The sequence below is a fragment of the Cryptomeria japonica genome, chromosome 3 (genome assembly GCF_030272615.1).
Source record: "Cryptomeria japonica chromosome 3, Sugi_1.0, whole genome shotgun sequence".
Lineage (NCBI taxonomy): Eukaryota > Viridiplantae > Streptophyta > Pinopsida > Cupressales > Cupressaceae > Cryptomeria > Cryptomeria japonica.
Genome location: NC_081407.1, coordinates 433,978,597 through 434,004,806, shown reverse-complemented (window position 1 = coordinate 434,004,806; position 26,210 = coordinate 433,978,597). Strand labels below are relative to the sequence as shown.

The 26,210-nt window shown below is 37.4% G+C and overlaps 1 protein-coding gene across 1 annotated transcript in view; it reads right to left on the bottom strand.

Moving 5' to 3' along the window:
- The window catches only part of LOC131068487 (probable cadmium/zinc-transporting ATPase HMA1, chloroplastic), a 158,063-nt gene that overhangs the window by 17,484 nt on the left and 114,369 nt on the right, over positions 1 to 26,210 (bottom strand). The window contains exons 11-12 of the mRNA XM_058003671.2: positions 23,482 to 23,669; positions 23,299 to 23,385 (exon numbers count right to left, since the gene is read on the bottom strand). Of these exons, the coding sequence (XP_057859654.2) occupies positions 23,299 to 23,385; positions 23,482 to 23,669 (275 nt within the window). The remainder of the gene's footprint in view (positions 1 to 23,298; positions 23,386 to 23,481; positions 23,670 to 26,210) is intronic.

Genomic DNA, 26,210 nt, shown 5'->3' with positions numbered 1-26,210 from the left:
CATATGATCTTCTAGCAATCTTAGCATACGCGGTGATTTTTCAAGAGAGGATAAATTATCTTTGGGTACTTTATTCTAATGTTTGGTAGATGATAAAACAGACACCAACACAACAGAGGCAATGAATGAACTGGTAGAGCTTATGACAAATTTTCATAGAGGTACTCGTGTGGGGGGGCCTTGAAATGTTGAAATGCAGTTTCACTTTCTTTCATATAGTCACAAGCTTGCCAGTTGGGCACAACAGGCCTGGCCTGGGTTCTATAGACAAGGTCAGTCCTCTCAAAACCTTGAATGGTGGCTTTCCCGATGCTCTCATCCTAGATTGCTTGTTTCTACAATGTCGACCACAAGTACCCAGATTCATGCATGATCTTGATCACCCTTCCTTTGGCTAGCGCACTAATAATAAGTTGACAAGATGAACAATGCATTTGTCTTGTTATTGAATACAATTGACAAGATGCACAATACATTTGTCCCATTTTGCATAACATTTTCTTGGATATAAAGAGTAGTGACAAGGCATGAACAGTTTTCAAGGTCATTCTTGAAACCATAGTTACCAAATTTGCCCAAACTTTGCAAGTCACAAGGCAAGCAACCTTGAATGGATTAGGGAAATTTGGCAGTCAGTTGCTCACCAGACTCACCACTTAAGGATTCCTATGGGAAAAACTCGGTCGCGAAAAGACCAAATCTTCAGAGGATTGCAGTTGAGTCTTGAGCCAACTATTCAGTGCTTCAGGTTGTGAGTGCAATTGGAATATGTTTGAACACATAAACTCCAAGAAAGACAATAGACTATCAGTGCATAGGTTGAATGATCTATTTTATGTTCATTACAACCTTCGTCTTCGCCACAAACAGATTTTGGTCAATGACTTATCACCCATCACACTAGAGGAGGTTGATCCACAATCGGATTGGGTCGCTAAGGTTGAGGATCTTGTCTTTAGTGATGAGGGCCTTGATTGGGTTGACTAGGTGGATAGAGGCACAAAGGTAGTAGCCATGGTAGAGGAGGATACATCATGTGTAGACAACTCGGATGTTGGGGTGAGTGTCACTGGGACATAGGCAGATATCATGGCTGCATCATAATCCAGGATCTTAGACACCTATGCAAGACTTGTCATAATATTGGGTCGAGTGATGTCGGCTACTTTTAACCATAGATTTCTAGTTTTTGTTTTGATATTTGTTTTGAGCTTTTGATGCCATGGATTTCATATTCCATGAGTTTTGTATACATTTGACAATATTTATATATCTAAATGTGTCATATCTTCAAATAAAATTTGTGTTTATACTTACATGATCAATGTATACTTGTGTATGTGATCAAAGTAGCTTCTATTTGATGAGTTTATTGTATCTTTAAGGTTTATTTATTAAAAGGTGCATGAAACAAATTTTAAATCCTTAATAATCTCTTAATTTCACGGGTTTTTCAATTTGCCAAGTCTGCAGTGTCTCTTTCGATCAAAAATCAGCTTGCCAAGTTTTGAGCATATTGGACTCTTGTAACATTGCTTGGAATCATGGTTCGCAGACTTTGCAAGTTTTATTTTGAAAAATAAGTTACTTGTAGCTAAACTTGTGACTTGGTTAGTGTTGACGTGTATTTTATACACAATCATACACAGAATAAAATACCAATAGGTATCTTATCCTCTCTTGAGAAAATAGTCTCTAACTGCTGAAGATCTGCAAAAAGGATCAGTTAGATGGACTCCAAGGTTCTTTTAGTGGGGTCTCCACGTGTGGACAAGCTTTTTAGTGGTATGATGTGATTTGCTGTTTCCTCCAAGGGGTCTTACGTATTCAAAGCTCGAAGATTTTACTAAACTAAAGGAACTTTCGAAAAAAAAAGCAAAAGATAGGGTTTGAGAGGTCTAATCTAGCCTAACCCTATGAATGACTTAGCATGAATGAGATTTGGCAAGACTCAACCAACTTCAATTTTGCCATAAGATAACAACTCAATTGAAATTAGTGCGATCTTCTAAGGTAATAATGATGTTCAATGCATCAAAGACCAAGGACACTACTACGAAGGTACATATCCTAGATACGAAAATGCTTGAAGGTTAAGGACTCAAAATGTTCTCCAGTCGACCACGCAAGGCGTTCCTACAATCAGCAAGAAGCTAGTGGTTTGGATAGCGAATCCTACCAAATATCAAATCTCACACTTAGTCTTTCAAATTAACAAACTACTTTGATTGAGCGTGATTCAAGTACATCCAACAACCATGAAGATAACTCAAGAAATTTGCAACAAAACACCATAACTTCAATATTTTATTGATTTCCAAGTCATCATATACAACAATTGCTTGAATTTCTCTCTTCAAGACTCAATCTTGCTACAAAATAAGAATTGCTTCTAACTCTAACCTCTCTATTTCACTCTTATCTGACTATTTGACTATTAACTATTCACTATTATCAAATGAAATGAAAAATGTGGGTATAAATAGCATCCCCAGTTACAATGAAAGGTCCAGATTGAAAGTAAATCAATGGACAAGATTATGACACCTAAACCCTAATTAGGGTTTGTTACAAATGACCTCCCTTTTACTGAACAATATTAAATACATAGCCAAATATTAAATTCGGCACAAAAATCTAGGAGGTATCAACCAATGAGAAATAAGATGTCATGTCATCTGTAACAACCTTTCATCTAGAATCTTATTCCCTTTCCAATTCTCTTTCTTAGCATATGCAATGAATTTTGTCACGATTCCTTCGATTTCTGTGATTGGAATCTCGGGAAGATTCTTGATACTCTCTTCTAAGTGGATGACCTGATCGAATGCATCTAGAAGAGCTGCGTCCCAAGTAGGTTCAAGTTCCTTTGTTCTATCAATCAGGAGCATGGTGGCATACATCTGATCATACTGCTCATCTGTAACATCTGCGTCCTTGCGAAAGATGATCTTGATTCTATCCTCAAATTCCTGGATATCCACATCTGTCTCGACCTCGATCCTTCTGCCAAGAATGGTACGAAGTACCTCAAATACTCTGTCCTGGATCGGATTGATCACCTCCTCAACTTGACCACATCTAACACTGATGTCCTCGAAGAGAACACTCTTTATATGGAGTAAGGTTGACCACTGAAACAAACTATGAGAATCACCTTCTAAGATCCTCTCCTGCGCTAAAATTCTTCTGGATGTGTGTCTTATTACTTTCAAGACAGGGACGACAACGTCCTTGGTATGGGCAAATGCAGCTACTGTTGCCATCAATCTGTGGATTATCTCAAGAACTTGGATAGCCTGATGAATGATCTTCGACATCCTTGTAACAAATTCTATAGCCACTGTATGAGATCTATCCATCCAACTGCATGTACGCTGGACCAGGTTCCTGAATCTTTCTGCTTCATTGATCGATTGAAGGGGCAATGCCTGCACTGGTGATCTAACTGGATCCTGACGTCCCAAAGGTTCATTGATGTGACTGAAATATGTCCTCCATGCACCGACCTCTCTCTCAAGCTTTCTATTCTTTTCCACCTCTTCTCTAAACTTGTCCTTCAATGCCTCAAATGTGTCGGTGGCATCATCTAAAGTCTGCTCTGCTGTGGATGGTCCTAACTCAAAAGTCTGTATATCATAATCCTCTGCTAGGATCTCACCCTCATATTTATCTGCTGCCGGTGTAGCTATTTGTAGTTTTCGGGATCCAGTCTCATCTCGAATCATCTTGGACATCTTTGTAGCCTTCTTCTTCTCTGTTGTCATATGTGAACGTCCAACAAGGCTCTCTAAATCAATTGCACTGTCCTCGTCCTCAATTACGATCACCCTAGTCAATCTTTCCTTCAACCAATCTGGGATATTCGATCTTGTCTCTTGAACTTGAATTTCTTTATGTACTATTTCTTCTTGTCTGGGAGGAGATGTCACTTCATTATCTTCTTCTAAATCATAGTCTTGGAGAGATCCATCTGACGAAACATGCTGTGCCTGTCCTTCCTCCTGCCTGTCATTTTGTACCATCGACTCCATGGACTCTTCCACTCGAACTGTTCTATTTTCCGGTCTGGAAGAAGTACCTGGTGTTTGATCTTTGTTAGCACCTTGCTTTTTCTTGGAAGACTCTTTCTTTTCTGATCTTTCCTTTCTCTTTGAACCTCTCGAATGGAGATTGCCCTCACTGGCACATCGAAGGTTACCTTCACCTGAATTCCTAGGATTAGGATTGCCTTCACTAACACTTGCTCCACCTTCAGCTGGTTTATCTTCCAAAGTGAAAGACATAGCTATGCCTTGTTCTCTCAACTTCTGATGCTGAACGTCTACCCATCTGCGAGTACAAGACAAGACTGGTGCCATCAAATCATCTAAATCCACGACCTCGGGCTCATTCCAATTCAAACTTATTGTTTTGCTTTCTCTATCATATGAAGACTGGATGTGCCTGCCATTGTCCTGAGCTTGGTCGGCCACTCTGTAAATCCTGCATTTCCTGATGAAATCCAAAGGCAATCTAGAATGTATCTTACGTTTCACTTCAAGATCATCTAGGAGGTTCATCATAAAATCTTCAATTTGGTGCTCATGTCTAAATCTTCTACCGACTGTCTCCTCTAAATGTCCATGGGGATCAAAACTATTCCTCCAAGCAAAAGATGAAAAGAATACAAGGCTAACTCCTTCTCTGCGTCATCCATGGCTAAGACATTAGGACATACCTCAACTGAATTACCCAAAATAATAGGTACCTGAACTCCATTCTGATGTCTGTGTCTGAATGCCTTCACATATGCTGCCAACTGCCTTGTTACTTCAAGTAACACAATTCTGTCTGTCGGATATCTTGGCAACATGTATGGAGGTAAAGGACATCCATGCACTCTAATGTAAGTGAACTTGGGAAACTGAATGAACCAAGCACCGTACCTCTTGATGAACTCCTGGGCATCCTGAGATAATCTGTTGTGAATCTGTCCTTGCAACGTCCTTGTGATGTTCATCGTGAAAGTATCATTGACTAACTTGTAGTTCTTTCCTAGCGGATGATGCAAGTAGGTATAGGATTCACAAGCTCTGACCTCGCCGGGTCCTCTTCCAATCACTCCTCTGTGAGGTAGTCCTGCGTACTCAACGCTCCTGATTAAGGCATAGATGACGTATGAACTCATGTGGAAGGACTTAGTAGCCCTGAGTCTTCTCAACTGTACGTCTAAGCAATGACTAATTATTCTAGCCCAATGTATTATACCCTTTCCTTGAACAATCACCTGGATGAAGTAAAACATCCACTTCTCAAAATAGAAGGCATGAGGTGCTCCTGTAACTCTGTTGAGCATGGTAATCACATCTCTGTACTCCTCCTGGAAATCAATCCGATGCGGTGTGTTCGGTACCTTGCTTAGACGGGGACGACTCTTGAGTAGCCAGTTCTTGTTAATTATGCTTAGGCAAGCATCTGGATCATCATCGTACACTGATCTGGCTCCTTCAATGCTCTTGTATATCATGTCCCTGTGCTCTGGAAGATGGAAGGCTTCACTTATGGCTTCCTCTGAGAGGTACGCCAAAGTGTTTCCTTCATTGGACACAATTGTCCTGGACTGTGGATTGTAGTGACGGGCACACTCGATCATCAACTCGTGGCACTGAATAGCTGGAGGAAAACCGGCCGCCTTGATGATGCCACTCTCTATTACTCTCCGGGCGACAGGTGATGGCTTGCCAATGTAAGGGACCTCTCGAAACTTCTTCGTGCTAAAGTTCCCCAAGTTGGTATCTCCAATGTTGCTCCATTTCGACACGATCTTGGTCTCCACTTCTTCGGTCTTCTGATCTTCTTTCATGAGAGCCGAGCGACTGGTGGATGCTCCCGCCTTCGGGGTCGCCATACCTACACAACATTTCATTATAAGAAATAGATTTTGCAATAAATAACGTAAATAAGAGAGATAAATTTTTTAGGAAACATCATGATAAGTCTCTAGAGTTATCATTTCCTAAAATAAATGATTGAGCTAAGAGAAATTCAAAAATCAAAATTTCAAAACTTGAAATATGACGATGAATGAATAAAGCAATAATAATTAAAATCGCCATACCTCGATAGAGAGCTAACTCTAGAATGCAAAAACAAAATTCGCCTAGGCAAAAATTGAAGTATAAAATAGTCTTCAATGTGGTCTCCTCAAAATTGACTTTGCCGCCTTTCGAGAGAACGTGATCTTCAAGTATCGCCTTAGACGTGGTCTTAAATGATCTTCAAATTTGTCCTTGACAAATCGCTCAAACAAATCCTCCAAGTCTTTAGCAAATTCGCCTTAATGTCTCCTCAAGTTCGCATTTGGTGTGGTCTTCAAATTCGCACCACCCTTGATAACTAAGCGCCACCCTTGGTTTGAATTCGCACCACCCTTGGAGTGTCTATGCCACCTTCGATAATATTCGCACTATCTTCACTTCTCCTCAATTCGCATGAAAAAATGATTATGTAAAAATGAAATCTTTCACCCTTCATATATAGCACGCTCATCCTTTCACCCCTTAGGCCGACTTGCTTAATAAAACCATTTTTTTTAAATGATTTGCAATAAAATAACAAGGCCGACTTGCTTAATTGAGCGCTCCAAATCGATTTTTATTAATTAATTAATTAATTATTAATGCCTTGCGTTTTTTTAAATGTGAATTTCGATTTTTAAATAAAGGCAAAAAATAATTAATAAAAGATAACGCCATATTAAATGCTAAATAAAATGGATATTCAATTTTTAAATTGATTTAGCATTTGAGGAAAATTCGAATTGCTCACTTGGCGCCAAAATTGGAAAAAAGGAAGGGACGTACCTCATCGCTCTGGTCCCTTGGAGAGGGACAGGAGCGATCCATGATTTTGGTCTTGATTTTGCATTTCTTACGTCCAACTCCTTCATCTTCGCGTTGAAAATCGATCATCTTGATAGGTTCTTCGCATTTGATCATCTTGCATGCGTACTTAAATACCTTTTGAGTGTTCGTCGCCCTTGTCCCTTGGAGAGGGACAGGAGCGATCTCCAAATTTCCACGTTCAATATGCATCTTTGTTCCTCGATCTTTCATTGTTAGCGAATAACATCTATGCCCATTCCTTTTGCGCTTATTCCATTTGTCTTCATTATGTGTTTGGACGTATTAAAGGGACCATCGCCCTTGTCCCTTGGAGAGGGACAGGAGCGATCCACGTTTTCTCCTTGACCTTGGCAACTTTACACTTTGATCTCCTTTGCGATGTCCTTCAAGCGTCGTCCTTCACCTTACCTAACTTCGCTTAGCTTTGATCTTGAAGGAACGTGAGTGTTTTTTGATAGTATCGCCTTGGTCCTTGTCCAAAGGACAGGAGCGATGTGAGGCTTTTACATTATTTGGCGATGTTTGGACGTTCAACACTCTTGCGAATTATCTTCAAACGATGCCTTGGACCATATGCTATCTTATGACGTCTTGACTTAGCTCGAACTTGAAGCAAAACGAGGAATCCAAAGCAAATCGCCCTGGTCCCTTGGAGAGGGACAGGAGCGATATAGTCTCCATGCTCAAAATGATGATCATTTTACGTTCAAAACCCTTGTATATCATCTTTTTATCATACCATGGACCTTCTAAAACATTGCAACATCTTGTCCTTACGTAAATTTTGCATGAAATGACCAATGCATTCAACATCGCCCTGGTCCCTTCCTGAGGGACAGGAGCGATCTAGGCTATAGGGTGCGAATTTCATCATTGCGACGACCCTTGAATGTTTGTGCTTGCTAAAGACGTCTTGAAGTGTCCCTCGCCACCTTGTCTTGACTTGTATCGACCTTGAACTTGCATAAGAAGTAACATCACCATTGTATCGCCCTGGTCCCTTGGAGAGGGACAGGAGCGATCCTCCTTTTGTAGCCTTTACCTCACTTTGCCAGGTTCCAAGTTTATATTCAACGGACTCGTCCTTCTTCACTCCATTCGTCCATGCCTTGACATCATCTGTAACTTTGCAAGAAAATCATTTATATCAAAAATCGCTCTGGTCCCTTCCTGAGGGACAGGAGCGAACTAGGCATTTAGCACTGTTATGGACGTCCCAAAAATCTTCAATTTGTATTCAACGCATTTATCTCATGTTCTTCCTTGTTTTTGAACGTAAACTTACCTTGACCTTTATCTGGATTTTGCATAATGAAGGAAATCGCTCTGGTCCCTGGGAGAGGGACGAGAGCTACAAGGTACCTCGCCCTGGTCCCTTGGAGAGGGACAGGAGCGATTTGGTCAATATAGGTCATTTTCCTTCGTTTCAACATCTCAAATTATATTCATTTGGCAAAGCATCTTCTTTCGGACCCTTTCAAATTGTTAAGTCATCAAAATCTTACAAGGACAAGGCGAAATTTGAATTGTAGCTCCGGTCCTTCACTGAGGGACAGGAGCGATTTTCCTCCTGGAGGCATTTCTGTGCTCATGAAAATCTTCAATTTATATTCAATGGAAAGATATCGCCGTTCTCCATCACTTCCAACTTGAAATTTGTCTGGACTCTGCAGGGATGATGAAATATTTGAAAATGAGCTCCCGGCCTTCACTGAGGGACAGGAGCGATTTTGCTCCTACAGGCCAAAATAACATGATTTTTCACATTTTAACACTTCACGAGGTGGAAACAAATCAATTCCAATGCCCAGTATCAAAATCAAAAAAAGTCAAAATTTGGTCAAAATATTTAATCGGACAAAAATTCACATTTCACTTTCAATACTTAGACAAATTTAAGCTTTGCATTAACATTCCAATTGAAAATTAGACCAATTTGGTGAATTCATTGCATTCAAAATTTGCATCCTAGAAAAGGAAGCTCAAAAGCTCTCAAAAACGACTGGATTTTGGCCTGAAAAGACAAAAATTAAAACCCTAAGGCTTGACCCTAAATCCAGACGACTAACCGACTAACAAAACCCTAAAAACGAAAGCGAAAACGAGCGAAAAACGAGCAAAAAGAGGGGGTCCCCATTTGCGATGGGGCGATGTGTGAAATGGTCACAACAGTTAGTAGACTTTCTAGTGAGTTTTACGCCTTGTCAGGCTATGAGTACTTGGTGAGTCCGATCATAAAACTTGCCATACATAGTTCAACATGTCAATGTAGGAAGAACCATAGTAGAAAAACATGTAGAGTACTCACAAAACTCATGGGTACTCATGGGCCAAAAGCTTTGGCAAATTACTCACCAGAACATTTTTTGGTGAGTTATAATAACACTCATTCAACCTGAAAAAACAAGGTTTTTTGGCCTTTTTAAATCCTATACAACCACAGGTGAAAGTCACATAGTAGTTGAGCATTCTTGAGTGATTTGGAAGGATTTTATAGTGAATTGTAAGAATAAATTTGAAGAATTTTGGGATTCCAGGTTAGTTTTTTTTTTCAATAATATTAATTGTTTCTAGCATGTTATATTAGGTTTGTAAACAAGATTTACAATTTTGAATGTGTTGTATTCAATTTAGGCTAAGTTATCGGGTTCCTTGCCTCTAACCCCCGAAACTTGGGCCGGTTCCCCCTGGGTCCTGGTCCTAGGTCGGTCCTCCCTGGGTCCGAACAGGGTCCTACAAATGCCTTGTGGGTTCTTCCCTGCCGGACCCAGAAGAACTCGAGAAGAATTTTGGAGGATTTTGCAGAACCCGAGAAGAATTCGGTACTAAAGTGAAAATTTTTTACCTTTTTAAATCATTTTTTAATGCCAGAAAAGCATATTCAACCCTCCCAACCCTAATTGGATGACTTAAAACAATAAAAAGGTAAAAGTAGTGGGATATTGATCCGGAACAGCCGAGTTGGATGAGTCAATTGCCCGCCTTGATGCACTTGGACTTCATGACATTGATGACCATGAGCTACCTACTAATCATGAGATTGGCAATGCTAGTACTGCTGCCAATGCTATTGCCAGTGCCAACGTCAGTGCTAGTGCTAGTGCCACTCCCAATGGCACTATTTGTGGTTCTTCTAATCTATCACAGCATATGGAAGATGATGATGATATTTTTGATGATCCATATGATATTTGATCAGTGATGGCTGATTGTTGTAGCCTGACATTATTATTTTTGAACAAAAAAATTTTTATGGTGGTGTATTTACTATTTTGCAATGTTATTTGAACTAAAACTTTAATATATGATGGTGTATTTTGCTATGTTATTTGACTATTAGCATAGTGGTGTATTTTGAACTTAACTACTGCTGCATATATGTATATATTTTTTATTTTTATATGTTTTTGTACTAACGAACCCAGAACCCCAAAAAAAAATTTGCCGAACAAGAATCTCGAACCCAAATCCGAGCTCGAACCAGGACCAGCAACTTAGAATTTAGGTAATTCTTATTGCTGATTTACGTAAATTTTTTGTGACTGAAATTGCTGGTTTTTCTCCTCCTCCAAAACATAGGGTTTATTCTTTAGAGTTTAAAAAAATGTTATTTTAGCTAAATTAATTAATACTATTGCTATTCAATTACTGTATTGCATGTCAAATGTAGTCTATCTGAATTGTATTTTATCTTGCTTGTTGAAATCGCTGATTTCTTAACTATTTTATTTTTTGGGATTTGAACATGTTGCAAGCTAACATACAATGGTACCTGTCGTGCATCAGGTTCCACATCAACAAGTGGACTTCATCCTGTTGGAAGTAGACACCTTGCTTGGAAATGTTGTGATGGGATCATCCTAGGGGAATGTGATTTCCTTTTGTGCACAAAGAAGCTTAATGGAGCAATCAATTGCCTCAAGTATCATATTGCGAGCTTTCTTAACTATAATACAAGTCATGTAAAAAAGCCACAAAAGAGGCAAAACAAGAGAGGCAAGCAGTCCTTGAATTGTTGGATGAAGAGAAATTAGAGAAGATGAAGGCACAAGCAGTCATACTGGTAGTCATTAATTCCAACTTTGTAGAGAAAATGGAGATAAATATGACAAACATTGTGGGCTCTAATTGTGGTTCATGCATACATAACACGTCCACTTCATCCAACTTAAGAAAAGCTTAGTCACTAGGCTTTTTGTGCCTAGTAGCCTACCTAGAGCACAACCTTTGTTGCAAGGTATAGGGTTGCACAAGGAAGAACACCAACAAAAAAAGGCATGTGCTAATTTTTAGTTTTACAACCACTTTCTCTTCAATGTGGTGAGGTCCATACTAGAAGTATCTAGTTAATGGATAGACAATTGTAGGGAAAGGGTAAGAAGCCCTTTTGCAAAATACTTAAGTGGTTGATTGCTCTAGAATGCTATTATAGATGCAAACACAACTTTGGAAGATCAAAAGAAATTGAGGTGAAAGTTCAGATGGGTGGATGAATGGATGGAACTGCACCCTCATCAATTCTTTGGTGGCTTCAAATGGTGAACCATGAGATGGTTTCCTAAAGTGAACTGATGCCTATAACAAAATAAAGAATGTAAGCACTTTGAGCATGATGCTAGAAGAGTTTGACTTAGAGGTGGACATTGAGAATGTGGTGCAAGTTGAAATTGATAATGTGATGGCATATAGAGTGACTAGTAGAATGCTTCAGGAGAGACATCCATCACTATTTCAAACACCTTGTTCATCCCATTGCCTTGAACTCGTTTTAGAGAAAATAAGTAAACTTAATTAGGTGAATAATTGTGGAAGATGCTAGGTACATAACAAAATACATTTATAATCATTTTTAGGTTCTTAGCTTGATGAGAAATCACACAAATGAAAAAGAGCTTATTTGAGTGGGTTTCACGAGGTTTTAAACTAACTTTGCCACATCACAAATAATTTCTAATATATTGACACCATTGAAGCAAATGTTTGTAAGTCAAGCTTTGCAAGACTCAAAGAAGGTTGACTGAAGGAGAACTAAAAGATAGTTTTTGATGATGCTTTGCAAAGAGAACCAAGGAGATAATCACAGTAGCTTCAAAATTCAATTTAAAATTCAAATTGAAACCTTTATTATCAATTTTCCAAGTATTACTTTAATTGTAAGTTTGTAATTTCAATTTGCTTTTAGGTGTCAAAGCCTTAGGTGAGGGTTTTGAACTTGGAAGCTAGAGAGAAAAATCCGGTGGGATACATTTATGAGCCTATGGATAGGACCAATGAGGCCATCCAATATTTTTATGGGGGTAGAAACAAATTTGATTCCTTTTGGGAGATGATTGATTGAAGGTGGAACAATCGATTCCACCAACCCATTCATTAGCCTCACCAATGTTAATGGAGAGGTAGTGGATGGCCTCTCAACACGCATTGAAAGAATGACACCCAAGGTTTAGTTGAGAGACCTCATTATTTTAGAGTTGTAGAATTACACGCAAATTAGGGGGAGGCTCTTTGCTTTGCCATTAGCTAGCTGAGGGAGATCTACCCTAGCACTAGGTAACAAAGATAAGTCTTTATTGATATCTTACAATTTACAAATTACAACTATTAATATTCCTTACAATTTTTGAGTATCTTAGTTTCAAGTTCTTGGTGGAAATATTGGGGTCAAAATATCCCAAAGCTTCAAAAGCTAGGCACCCAAATTTTGTCTCAACCTTGTAAAGCTTTTGGATGTGAATGCAATTAGATTTTTTTTGAGGCCATTCACTCAAAGAAGTACAATATATTGATTCCACAATAATTCCATGCTCTGTTTTTGTGCAATACAACCTTCATCTTTGCATAAGAAAAGTGGACACATCTACATAGGAGCCTATCAATTCGCATGAGTTAATCCCTACAATGTCTAGATTGTGTATGATGAGGAGACCCATGTTCATTAACAGTGATCTTGATAATTATAAAGGACAATTTGTGGAGGGTGTAGATGTAACTGAAGTAGGAGAGTTTGTATTGGATGGCGTCATTGCAAATTGTGCACAACAGGAGATAGAGGAGTTAGTGCTATCTAGTGGCAAGATGGAGCCATAGCCATCTAGGCTAAGTGCGAAACCACAATTGAGCGTGAGGAATAGACCCTCACCTTATTCCCAATTTTTCATTGGAATGGGGAAGAGGAAATTGTAAATGATTATAATTTGTAACTTACATGGATATGAAATCCATGACGATGATTTTCCAAGAAAATCATCATAAATTCATAATAGCTATCAACTAGATGTTGTATTTGCATGACGAAGATATTTTGTACTTAATTTGTATTCAAACCTAATAGAATCTCCTCAATGTATTGTAGACTCATTTGATCTATTTTGCAAAAAAATTGTGTTTTTAAAGAAATTTAAGAACTTTTTGAGTTTCTATATAAAAACAATTTGGTCTACCAAGACTAAGTCAAGTATTAGTATGCAAACTATTCTTCAAACTATGGGCTACTTCTTGGTAGTACTCCTCGTGCAATATAGGTAGGAACTTGGGTGGAAGTTGGTTGATTAGATTAAGGTCATGGCATGTAGCGAAAATCTCTAAAATAGATCCAAGAGGAAATCCCCACACTATACAAAAAAAGAAACCTCAAGAGTTGATTATTTTGCATAAAATTTTTCTTTTTTAAAGAAATTTAAGAACTTTTTTAGTTGCCATATAAAAAAATCTGGTCTTCCAAGACCGAGTCAAGTATTAGTATGCAAACTATTCTTCAAACTATGGGCTACTTCTTGGTAGTACTCCCCATGCAATAAAGGCAGGAACTTGGGTGGAAGTTGGTTGATTAGATTAAGGTCATGGCATGTAGCAAAAATCTCTAAAATAGATCCAAGAGGAAATCCCAACACTAACAACAAAAGAAACCTCAAGAGTTAATTATTTTATAGTGACGTGACCATGGCATAAGATAGTAAAGTAAAAACCTTTTTTTATAGTACAAAAAACATAATTTAAGTATATGTCCCATAGTTCAAAAACTCGGCCTTGGACTTGAGTTGGAGTCCAAAAATTGACTCGAACTTGGGACCTATTAAAAACTCGGCACAAACTCAACAAAAAAAACCTCATAATTACACAAAAAAATAAATAAATGCATTTAGAGAACATAAAAGTCTAATTTGACTCTTACTTTGCCATAATTTAAACATTACACGACATATGACCCTCAAACTCTCAAAATTTGAAATTTCAATTGCTATGTCTATTAGTTCAAGCACCAGAAGAGTTTGAGTTCAAGACTCAAGAATTTGAGCATAAGACTCAAGAATCTTGAAGCAGAGCTCAACCGAGTGCTCTCCAAGACTCAGCCAAACTCACCTCGGAAGTTTGGTCGACTTGACTCGGACAGCTCAAAGACTTATGAGTTCGGTGAGTTTTATTGAGACTTCAAACTATGATTTATACACAACAAGAACAAATTGAATACTCATTACAAAAATACCAATAGAAAACTCACAAAGCTACAATAGAAATTTGTCATATATTCACATCATCAAAAGAATTTAATGTGTCGTTCCCAATATGGACAACAATATGACTTAGGTAAATGACCTAATAGAGATCTCCCTCAACAAGTTCTCAATCATTAACATATAGTCAAGCACGTTGTGTACATCAATTGGAAAACCAACTCCCAAATGTAACAATCATAACATAACATTTTTTCTTATAAGGATTTGTTGTAAGGTATTCACACATCGCCCCATCGCAAATGGGGACCCCCATTTTTTTCCTACTTTCTAGATCGTGTTAGACCCTTAGCTATTAGCCTTTGCATTAGAGGGGTATAGGTGCTCAAAAGGCTAGGAGTCAGGTGGATAGCCTTGTGTGAGGTGTGAAATGAGTGAGTTCAAACCTTCACTTCATGTGCATACCCTCAGGAGCATATTTGATGACTGTCACCATTAAAGCAAAATTTCCCTAAAAGCCTTGTTTGAGTGTGAGTTTGAGCAAAACCTAAGGAATGAATCAATATGCAACAAAATGATTGAAGGAAAGCTCGTTTGAAATCCACTTCATCTCCAAGCCCTCAAGAGGTTTACTTCATCTTTGAGCATAAGTGAACGAACTTCATGAACTAGAAGGAATGAACAAACTTCATGTTTTGAGGTACATGAGCGAACTTCACAACTTGAGGTAGATGAGCATGTTGATTGTAATTAGGGAATGGCGGATTCCAATTGCCTTGGGCAACATTGGAATCCGCCCAAGGGGGCCAGCCCCTTCTCCAACGTGTAGGGCTGGGCCCTATACCTAACGGCACTTCATAAAACCCCACGCTACTTGATAAAACTGCATGCCTCATGCAAGATAACATGCTAACATTAATAGGGCCAACCCTATCTAATAATGCATTTCGGTTAAAGAGATACAATAAATTAAAGGTGATTAATTTATCATAGGCCGACATAAATGGATCTTGCATCACATATAAGTAAAGATACATTCACCTCATTCAAACACATTCAATATTCTTCCATGCAAAATATATACATCTGCCTAATGCGAATTTGAAGAAGCAATACATCAGCGAATTATATCAGTCATTAAAGGTGCGAAATTCAAGTGCAAATACCATCATAAGGAGTGCGAACTGAGGTGCTAAGGTTGCAGTCCAGCAAAGTGCAGACTCCAGATGCAATATAATGCAGACCTAGGGTTTGGACCTGATTGCTGTTGGAAGTGTTAAAGGGGGCAGACTTGAAGACTTGATGCTTATGAAAGTGCAGTCTTGTGGAAGACCTTATCAGCCCTAAGTTCAATCATCTTCAAGTACTTGAGATAAGTGTTGTAATCTTCATATGAATATAATCCATAATCAGATCTGAGGATCTTTTCTGGCTGGGTTTTTCCTCCTAGGAGGTTTTCCCAGGGTAACGGTGTCTTGTTCTTATTTTGTTCATTTCTTTGTTATGCCTAAATCTGGAAAACTATAAATCTTTCATCTAATCAATTTAGTTAGAAACTAAATTCTGGTTTTCTAAGTTTATATTAATCTGAAAGTGTTAAAATTAATAGAGCAAACTTCACAACTCAAGGTATATGAGCGAACTTCATGTCTTGTAGATGGAAAGAGAACTTCATGAGAATGAGTTTGAGAGAGAATTTCATGTAATAACCTCCAAGAATTAACTTCATATGCAAAGAAATAGTGATTTTGAGTTGAAAGCGAACCTCATAAACTGAGCAGGGGGAGCGAATTTCTTCTAGCAGTCTTCCCTAAGGGCAATTCATCATATTTGCATCAATAAATGGTGGAAAGGCTCAACCTTGGAACCCATAGAATGAAGATAAATGAATGAAAGTGAGTTCAAAGACAAGTTAAGGGTAACTTCATGAACATCAGGGGGTAGAGTGAACTTCAAAAGCTCCTCTCTAGGAGCGAAAAACAACTTCAATAACTCCTTCACGAAAGCGAATTCTCTCTAAATCCTCTTATCAAACCTGCAAAACACATAAAATCAAGGCATGTATCAAGTTAAGAAGAACTATCAAAGTTATATATTATGTATTTGATATCATGTTTGTTTTGTTTGGTAGATGAGAGAGGATGGTGATTGCAAAGTGGAAGGAGAAAGATTGTAAGATCTACATCACCATGCAAGGAAGAAAACTTCATTTACAAGCATAGAATGCCCAAGAGGAATCTCAACTCTCACAGCACTAGGGAGTCGCAAAGAAAGAATTCCAAAGAAGAGAAGCAGTTGTGCCATCAAGAATTCGTTCCAAGGCAACATCAATACTTCAAAACTAAGAAGAAGATAAGATCTACACCTCACACCTCCATGATTGAAGCCCTCAAGAGGATTGTTTCAGAAGAGTTAATCAAAGTTAGAAGATCATCATCATCATCGCTGAAACTGGATAATGTTGAGTATTCCTTCATGATGATCTATCAAGCCTGCAAGTGCAAGTTGAAGTGGTATCCTAGTCATCATCCCAGGCACTACTCCACCAATCAAAGAAGCTTCACTTCAGCGTGTCCAGATGCAATGTACTTGACTCACCCGTGATGGTACAAGCTTCGAGGCACCTACCCCTACAAGCTTCGAGGCACCTACCCCTATTATCCATTGGCTGAATATTCTGGAGATGACATGTGTCAAAGTGTTGCAATTATTTCATTAGCCAGAATTAAGTTTGTTGTAACAAACCCTAAGTAGGGTTTTCATTGTAAAATCTCGGCCATTGATCTCAAATTGATCTGAGCCATTGAATTGTATTGAGAGCATTATAAAAGGCTCAAATCTCTCATTTGTAAAGGTTAAGTGAATAGAAGAGTAGTTAGTGAATAGAGTAGTGAATAGTGAATAGAGCTAAAATGGTAGCTAGATTAGAATAGAAGTTAGATTAGGAGAAGGAAGAATTGTTGTTATGACTTGTAAATGAGATACCCTTTTCATTGAAGTTGTGGTGAAATTTGTTATTTCAACAAGCCTTGTGGTTCTACTTCTCAATTTGCTTTCATGTTGATTAGATTGGATGGAAGGATTTGTTGAATGCATTTTGTGTGGAATCGTTTAGTCCATACCACTAGCCTCTTGTTGATTGTAAGTGTGCCTTGTGTGGTCAACTGGAATGATATGACCTTAAATTCAAATTGTTACGCGTCCATTGTTTATGCATTAACTTGAATGGTGATCAAGTTCGATGGTAATGATTTGAACATCTTTGAAATGTCCTTAGAAGATTGCACTGAGTTTATGTCAAATTGTTCGAGTTGATGGTGAGAGCTCACCCAGTAGGATTCCATCTGATCATTCACTCATCTTCTTACATTCTAGGTCTTAGAATAGACTCTCTCAACCCTTCATCTTTTGCCATTTTTTCAAACTCAAGCTAGTCTAGGACAAAAAGCATCATCATATTGCAACATCAGATGATCAAGTTCTAGCGATTCAAGCATCCAACAATTCAATGTAAGTCTCCTTGTGATACCAGCAATCACATCAACCAACTATGCTTATCCACAAGTCAAGACCTGACATACAAGAACCTTGGAGTTGTCTCAAGTGATCCTTAAGCCAATCTTCAACATTTGAGAAGCTTTGTTCAAGAGAAGATACAATACTTTTGGGTATTTTATTTTGTGTTTGCATGCGCATAAAAAACACATCAACAGGATCTAGGTGGCATTTTTTCCCATCCTCTACAATCCACTCAAGGCCATGAATAGAGTGTACTTCTTCTAGAATCTAAGCAAGAGTGCTTCCATAAAAGAGTAATGTATCAATTAGATATCGTTTCTTCATTATGGTTATTCTTTTGTTACAAGTGCAACTGGTGGAGTTATTTTGCCACATTTATTTTTAAGAACTTGGATTCCAAACATCAATCCTACAACAATGGTAATTTCTAGTGTTCCACAAGGAAGTGTCCCCCCCAAAAAACCTCACATCCCTAGGATGAGGACATTTTTGGGACAAGAGGACTTGGGGGAAATGTTCCCCCACAACACTGCCACCTTCGTTGGGGACATCACTGGGTCACTTATTATATGGCACACGCTTACATACTGATTGCAACCTTTAACTTTGTGAAAACTAGTTTGCCTTTCATGGGGCAATCAAAGAGATATAATATTGCAGATTTCGCCGTGAAGATTTCAATTCACCTCAATTTGTATATTAGCAACACACACACCCCCCCTCCCCCCCCTCCCCACACACCACCACTCAATCATCATCCCCAAATTTAGGCCCTTGGTACGACTATCCCCGAAACTTGTCCATGTGTCCCCTTGTTAGGAAACTGTGTGGAACTCTGATAATTTCATCTATCTTGTTTATGCAATATTTCCACATCTAAGCTACCAATATGGGTGTACATGGATATTATTATGCTGATATGACAAGGAAAATTGGTGTTGGACATGTTTTGGGCACCTTCATACATACATACATATATAAAATACTACTTCAATGTCAATTAGTCAAACTTGAATGTCATAATAAATTGCATTGTTCATTATTAACTATTAAGCTACCAATATGGGTACATGGATTTAGTTATGCTGATATGACCAAAAAATTGGGGTTGGGCATGCTTTGGGCACCTCTACATAACATATATATATAGAAGAAGAAGAAGACAATTGTAACGTCCACTACATATATGCAATTTATTTTGATGTCAATTTGTCAAGCTTGAATATTATGAAATTTCGTTGTACAATATAAAAAATAAAATCAAAATTCATCATCATATCACTCTTAATAAAAAGCATCATCATCAACATTAGATGGAGGTACATTAGAAGAAACAAAAGGAGTTCCTCTAACCCTATCACTACAAGTATATAGATACATTGAAACTTTGAATATACATCAAGTTTCATGAGAAGAAAATTTTGAAAAAAACTAATGACAGCTTAAATGGCATTTTGTAGGTAAGGATGCAAGAGATTTGTCCAACAAGGGTGGGAGGAATGTAGTGACAAGGAAGAAGTTCCATTGAAAATACACAATGAAAAGGAACAGGCGGAATGCATTCAAGAAAAGAAAGAAACTATAGAAAATGGACTGTCTAAGAATAGAAAACATTGTTTGAAAGTGAAACAACCTTGCTCCACCTCTACTCACACCTCTAAAATCTCTTCAAATGTTCACTGTTTTTCTATGCTGCAGCTTGAAATTTCACATGTCAACCCACTATATTTATTACAAAATTGGGTTTTTCTTTTAACCCATCTCTTGTTTGCAACTGCTCCCTGGCCGTACAGCAAAATCCAACAATTTAGATTGTGGTGAAAATCAATTCACCTAACAGAAATGTAAAATCATAGTGCAAACAATGACAAAAATAATATCACATGATGCTTTTAGAGTTCTTTTTTGTTTTTCAATTTTTGTGCATTTTAGGGGCTGAGACCCACAATTCGGGGCTTTCATGAGGGAGCAGAAGAAAACACAAGCGAGACATTTCTTGCATTTTGGGACATCTCTATATCCATTTCCAATACCAGAAACACATCCTAATCCCCAAGACACATATCAAAGGATTGAAGATGCATCTCCTTACAACACTATAAGAGATGCATTCTTTCTACTACTTTTCTCTCTCTATCTGATACTTCCAAAGTTCTTGCTCCTCAAAGTTACTATATTTGTTTGTACAAGAGATTTGAGAATGAAACATGGCTAGCCATTTACATGCAAAACTACACTCACTTCAATACATACATGTATACAAATAGAAGAATCAAATTATTGTCCTCTCTCAGGAAAAACATATATAAAATTACTTGTTAAGGGGTGGTGGAAAGAAAAAGAAGAATATTAAGCCAATTTCAAAAGCACCTAGAAGAATCTTCATCAAATTAAGTTTTGATTATGCTTCTAAGGGAAATACAAGTTAGGCTGGAGGAGGTTGAGATTTCATGGTAGTATATTATAAGGCCCACAACTTGTATGTCAAATTGCTAAGAATAAAGGTTAACGCAATTTGGTAGAGGAAAGCAGCTCACATATTTTAGATGTTGCTCTCAAGAGACATAATCGCCATTGAAAAACAACAATGTACAGGACTATCTCATCCATGACATCTCAATCAAAGAATATATGCACATCCAAAGGGAGGAGAATTGGGTTGCACATTTCAATCAAAGATACTAAGTGAGGGGAACCAAGTTGCATATTACTTAGCAATCCTTGGCATTGAGATGTTTTCTTCTAAGAAGACCAAAGTAATGATACAAGAATCCATTCTAAATGAGCCCCTCTTAGCTAAAAACTGACCTTAAATTTTGTCTTCATGATCAGGATTTTACCTGCTTTAGGAGGAAATCAGATTATTTTGAAGTTCATTCAAGCATTTGCCCACCCCATTGTTCGTACAGTATTTGTATGCTATCATGTGTGATTGCATGGGGAAGCTATAAATCCTCTCGTGTCTTTTATATTCCACTTACCACTCTCTTTATAGTGATACGGTGAATTAGCAATGGAATTCTACTTCAACAACCCTTGCATACTAGATCAGGTTGGAACACACTAAATTGATTCTAGTAAACTTTTCAATTATCTAGATGTGGCTTTTCTCTTGTGTGAAGGGCTCTATTTCTTTGTGTAGACAAAGAATTTTAACTTTTCTTTGATTTGACCTCCTTCTGGATTAGGAGTAGCTTTGTTTTTACTCAAATACTCAATTTAAGGAAAAATTGGTTGGGACTTGTGAAAGATCCTGAAAGTTGTAATGTGAGATCTTTTGATATCTTAGTTCAGTGGGAAGTGGTTTGCCCTTGTTTGCCTTCTTGTTAATCCTTGTCTAGCATGTCCTAGAAAAATTATGGTCTCACTTGGGAAAGGAACCAAATTGTGAATTTGGCACTGCTTTTCCTCTCACTACTGTTTTTCTATTGGAAAGTTTTGAAAGGATTATTTAGCTATTTGCTTACTCTATCAATGACAAATTTTATGGATTATGGTGCTTGGTACAATTTGAGGTAGGGAGAAGGATAGGGAAGAGGAAAAGTTCTAGGCTTGTTAAAAGCAAAGAGGTTGTCGAGAATTTTATTTAAGGGCTGACAAAAAACTTAATTAACTATTGCAATATGGATACAATCTATTAGATATTCCATGATCTCAATGAAGATTTATTCAAAGAACTAGTCATTGGTAGCGATGATGGCTCTACCCTTTCCTCTATTACTATTACCTAAAGTGAGACAATGGAACATGGTATCTTAGTTATGGAGGACACGCCATGAGAAAAGGATTGTTTTTGGTCAAATACATAGGATTAAGGAAAACCCTCTTCTTTGAGATTTGCAGACCCTGGTAGGGTATTCCTTGAGATTGTAATAAGAAAAAAAATGAACAAGAAAAGGCCATAGCAATTGAATGAGAGAATCTAATGAAAATTAGATAGAATTTCACACATTTTCCACTAGGGAAGAAACCCATTGCTTGCAAATAGGAGTACAAGTTTGAGTACAAGGCAAATGACACACTAGACAAGTACAAGGTATGGTTGGTCACAAAAGTGTTCTCATAGAGAGAGGGCATCGACTATGAGGAGCCATTCAATTAGTCCTAGCCATGGCAACTCAAATTGATTGCACTAACATCAAATGGACATGAAATGTGTCTTCCTCAATAGAGATTTGGAGGAAAAAATCTATATATATATCAAACATAGGTTTTTTAGGTTTCAAGGAAGGACCATCTTGTGTTTTGATTGAAGAAAACTCTATATGCCCTAAAACAGGCAACCAAGGCATGGTACATCAAAATTGACAAGAATTTGGATGAACTAGGATTCCAATAGAGTCCTTTAGATTCCAACAAGTGTCAAAAGCATAGGCAATGATCTCATTCTATTAGTCATATATGTAAATGAAATCATTATTACAGTTCATACGACATGTTATTGCACTGATCAAATGTAATATGAATACAATTTTTGACATGACTAAACTAGACCTCCTACGATAATGCCTAGGTGTTGAAATTTGGCAAACAGGTAGAGTAGCATTTTTGTCTCATAAATCAAATATGCCAGGAGTTTGATTGACAAATTTAGAACAGATTGTTAAATCTCATTTACACCTATCAAGAAAGGGCTGAATCTTTTAGCCAAACATTGACTCTTAATCAGTTAATGAATTAGCCTACAAACAACTAGTGGGGAGCTTAATATACCTTAAAGCCACTAGACTTGATTTGAGCCATGTCACGAGTCTCATTTTCAAATTCATGATAGCACCAAGGATAGAACATTGGAACATTGGAAGATTGAATTGATTGTAATTTTATCTTGAAGCCTATAACTGTAAAGAATTCGATTCTTTGGAAAATTAGTTTATACCTTCTAAAGCCTTCTGCCACCAAAATTGTTAAGATGGTTATTGGCAATCACATATTCACAATCTCATGGCATGCAGTTCATCTCTGTATTAGGACCACAGGGATAGAAAGAATTTCTCTCGTTTCCAGCATTGTAATCATATTTATTATATATGTTCAAGGAGAAATGAAGTTCTGTTGTCGCTGTCTCTTTCTTACATTGAACATGTGATGGTCCTTTTTCTCCTATTAACATTTCCGTTGCACTTTTTATTGAAAGTTGTAGGTTAATTAGACAGATGTCTGTTAGCCAGCTTGTAAAATGTCCTCCCTGCTGTTCTTGGGTGCAGCATGGTTTGATTTGCATTCAAATTTCATATATCATAGTTTGAAAACAAATGTAAAAGCCAAAACCATTTGCATCAGGCCAAAACAATATGGGAGTAGTGTTTATTTTAACCTGTTGTGTAAACTATAGTGACAATCACCGCCTAAACATATAACAAGAGAAGATTTGACATTTGAAATGTATGTACCCACACATATAAATTCACATACAGATAGAGCATCCACATTTACTATACCGTCAACCAAAGAGGTAAGAAACCCATCACTGTTGGAAGCGCTGAAACAAAGATACATGATAATGCGAGTAGCACACTCTGCTTCACCTGAAACATGGAAGTAATATCTAATTAAGTAAACAATATTTTGAAATCTTCAAGAGCTATAGTTCTGCATTGATAGACTTGTAAAGATTTTATTACCAAGGAAGTTGTTTGCCGTGCTTTTGCAATAACAAAAGGCACACCACCAATATTGTCCTGTAGGAGAAGAACATCTGCTACAGCAACTGCAGTGGCACTGGCACGTTGTGCAAGAACAATTCCCACGGTTGCAGCAGCCAATGCCGGTGCATCATTTATACCATCACCCACCATTATTAAACCTTTAGCTGTTCAAAATAAAAAGTTCAACACTTAGAATGTTGTAAAAGTAACATAAAATTTTCACAAAGTTGAGGATGACATCAACTAAAGAAATACTGGCATAATCTGTTATTCTCATTCCTTACATCTTCAGAAGGTGAGTTGTATCTTTAGTTTAATACTATGTGGTATTATAAAATGTATGCTTAGTTACTACAGAATATTAAGTCCTCCATAGAAAAATTCTTTTATTACAAATTTTATACCAGACAAATTCATCCTCTTTGCTGTAATGAATAAAAATTTTACATAGTGGCAGTCTCAAGTCCATAGCCAAAAAATAAAGAATTGAAATACATAATTTCAACTAGAACCTTACACGGCTTTAAAAATATTATACTTCCAGTTCCAAAACCTTCACAACAACAATTTGAAATCAGCCTTCAAAGCCTTCCAAGTATACCATGCCTATTCTTCAGAACTTAGCACAAACATTGTAGAAAATAGGCGAATCATAAATGTTTCACAAAAATAACAGAAACATATACAGTAGGCTGTCTTCTCCTTTCAATTAATCATACAAGCAGTTGGATTATGAAGCCCTTATACTTTGTCAAATTTTCATCCCATATTTGAATCCGTCCACCTTATTCTCATGGTTGTGGCATGCATCCTTTCGTGGCAGTCTAGTGACATGGGAGTAATATGCACTAACATGTAATCTGCAATTTTTTATTGAGTTAGGAAACAATTACTCTTTTCATTCATTAGCTTCAATAACATGCATACAATATTTTCTTTTTGTTTCCATTGTTGTAGATATAAATTTGCCAATGCACTTTTCTTGGTATTTTCAGCATCCCTGTGTGCAATCCTAAAATGCAAAATGTTTAGGGTATTTTATAGCCTATTGTTTATGTATGTGTTTTGTCTCAAAATGCAAAGCATTTCCTAAAATCATCACATCTATAATCAAACAACTTTCTTCCAACAAATCCGACCTGTAAGCACACTGTGAAATGCCTGACTGGCACCTCCAACTAGGAATGGGTTTTCGTCCACTTCCCAAAATTCCAAGGGTTTCCATCCTCGGAGTTTGAACTTGTAACAAGCTCTCCCAATAAAATAATTCCCAATCTTCTTTAATGCCACCTTTTTTATAATAATTTAATGGCAACCATTTTATTTAACAGTTGAGTCATAAGGTGATTAACATTTTGATTTATTTTCCATCAAAAATCACTTTAACTTTCAATAATTATTAATTAATTATTGTCCAAGGGGTTGAGCTTAACTGGTTAAAACACTGGGTTCTCACTGTGGAGACCCAAGTTCAATTCCCAATAGGGACATCTAAAGTGGAATTCTAAGCTGTGACTCTTGGCCTTCCATAGAATGGGGAAGGTCTTGGGTCAAATATAATCAAACATAATAATAATAATAATAATAATAATTCAAAATATTGCGGCTACGGCCTATTACCTATCAAAAAAAAAAAATTATTAATTAATTATTAGGTGCCTTAAATAATATACAACATAATAATTAATTAATTATTTATTTATTTCATTACAGTCTTTCCCTGGCGTGACCCATTTCTTCCTTGGCACTGGTTATTTTATTGTCATGGTGTGAGTCTTTGAGACTATCGGCTGCTGTTTGTGTGACACATCTTTATTGCTGAGCATGGACCCTTGGGTATTGGCATGAAAACCATAGACAAGTGTCCCTATTGGCAATGTGGTCTTCAAGCTTGATCATGGCATTTATTCTCCTGTGTGGGTTCAAACTACTACATTCTTTGGGACATGAGGCTTCCTTGGACAGGACTCTATATTATTGTATTCATTTTAATGAAGAATTAGTTTCTTTGGAGCTTCAAAACAATTTCTGAGCAACATGATCTCTGCTGCAAAAGAGGTGGAATCGTGGTATTCTTCATAGCAAGCTGGTCACCAACATCTACCCCTGCTTAATGTGGAGAGTGAGTCCAAGCAAGTCTCGAATTAGGAAAGATTCTTCTGAGCTGCCCCCTTCATCATTTCAGGTGCAACATACTTTGCTGGCTGTAGGGTGTTTTCCCAAGGGCGTGTGAAGGTGCTGGAAAATTCTGAGGGCCGACCTTGCTTCAGGTCTGAACAAGAGCAGGATTCTATGCATATTCCAGATATTCCTTGTGTCGCTGGTTTTCAAATACTGAGGGTTGTGCATCAAGCTGATTGAATTTCCTTGGAATTGTTGCTGTTAATAAATCTAAATATCCATGTATTGTTTCAGATGTTTGCATGAATATCTTTGCTAAATAAAGTCAGAAATATCAACTCATTTCTATATCTTCCAGAAGATATCTGTATTAAATTTCTTATGATAAAAATCCTAGTTGATACTTGAATGTTCTGTAATCATTTATAAGATGTCATCTCCTTGCAATGTCCAATGAAATCTGAAAACTCTTTAAACAAGATATACCAAAGTGCACATGCATTGCATTATACACTAAGCCATACCAACAGTGTGAAGCAACAATTGTTGGAAGGGTAAATCGTGCAAAAAATTGGTGCAGAATT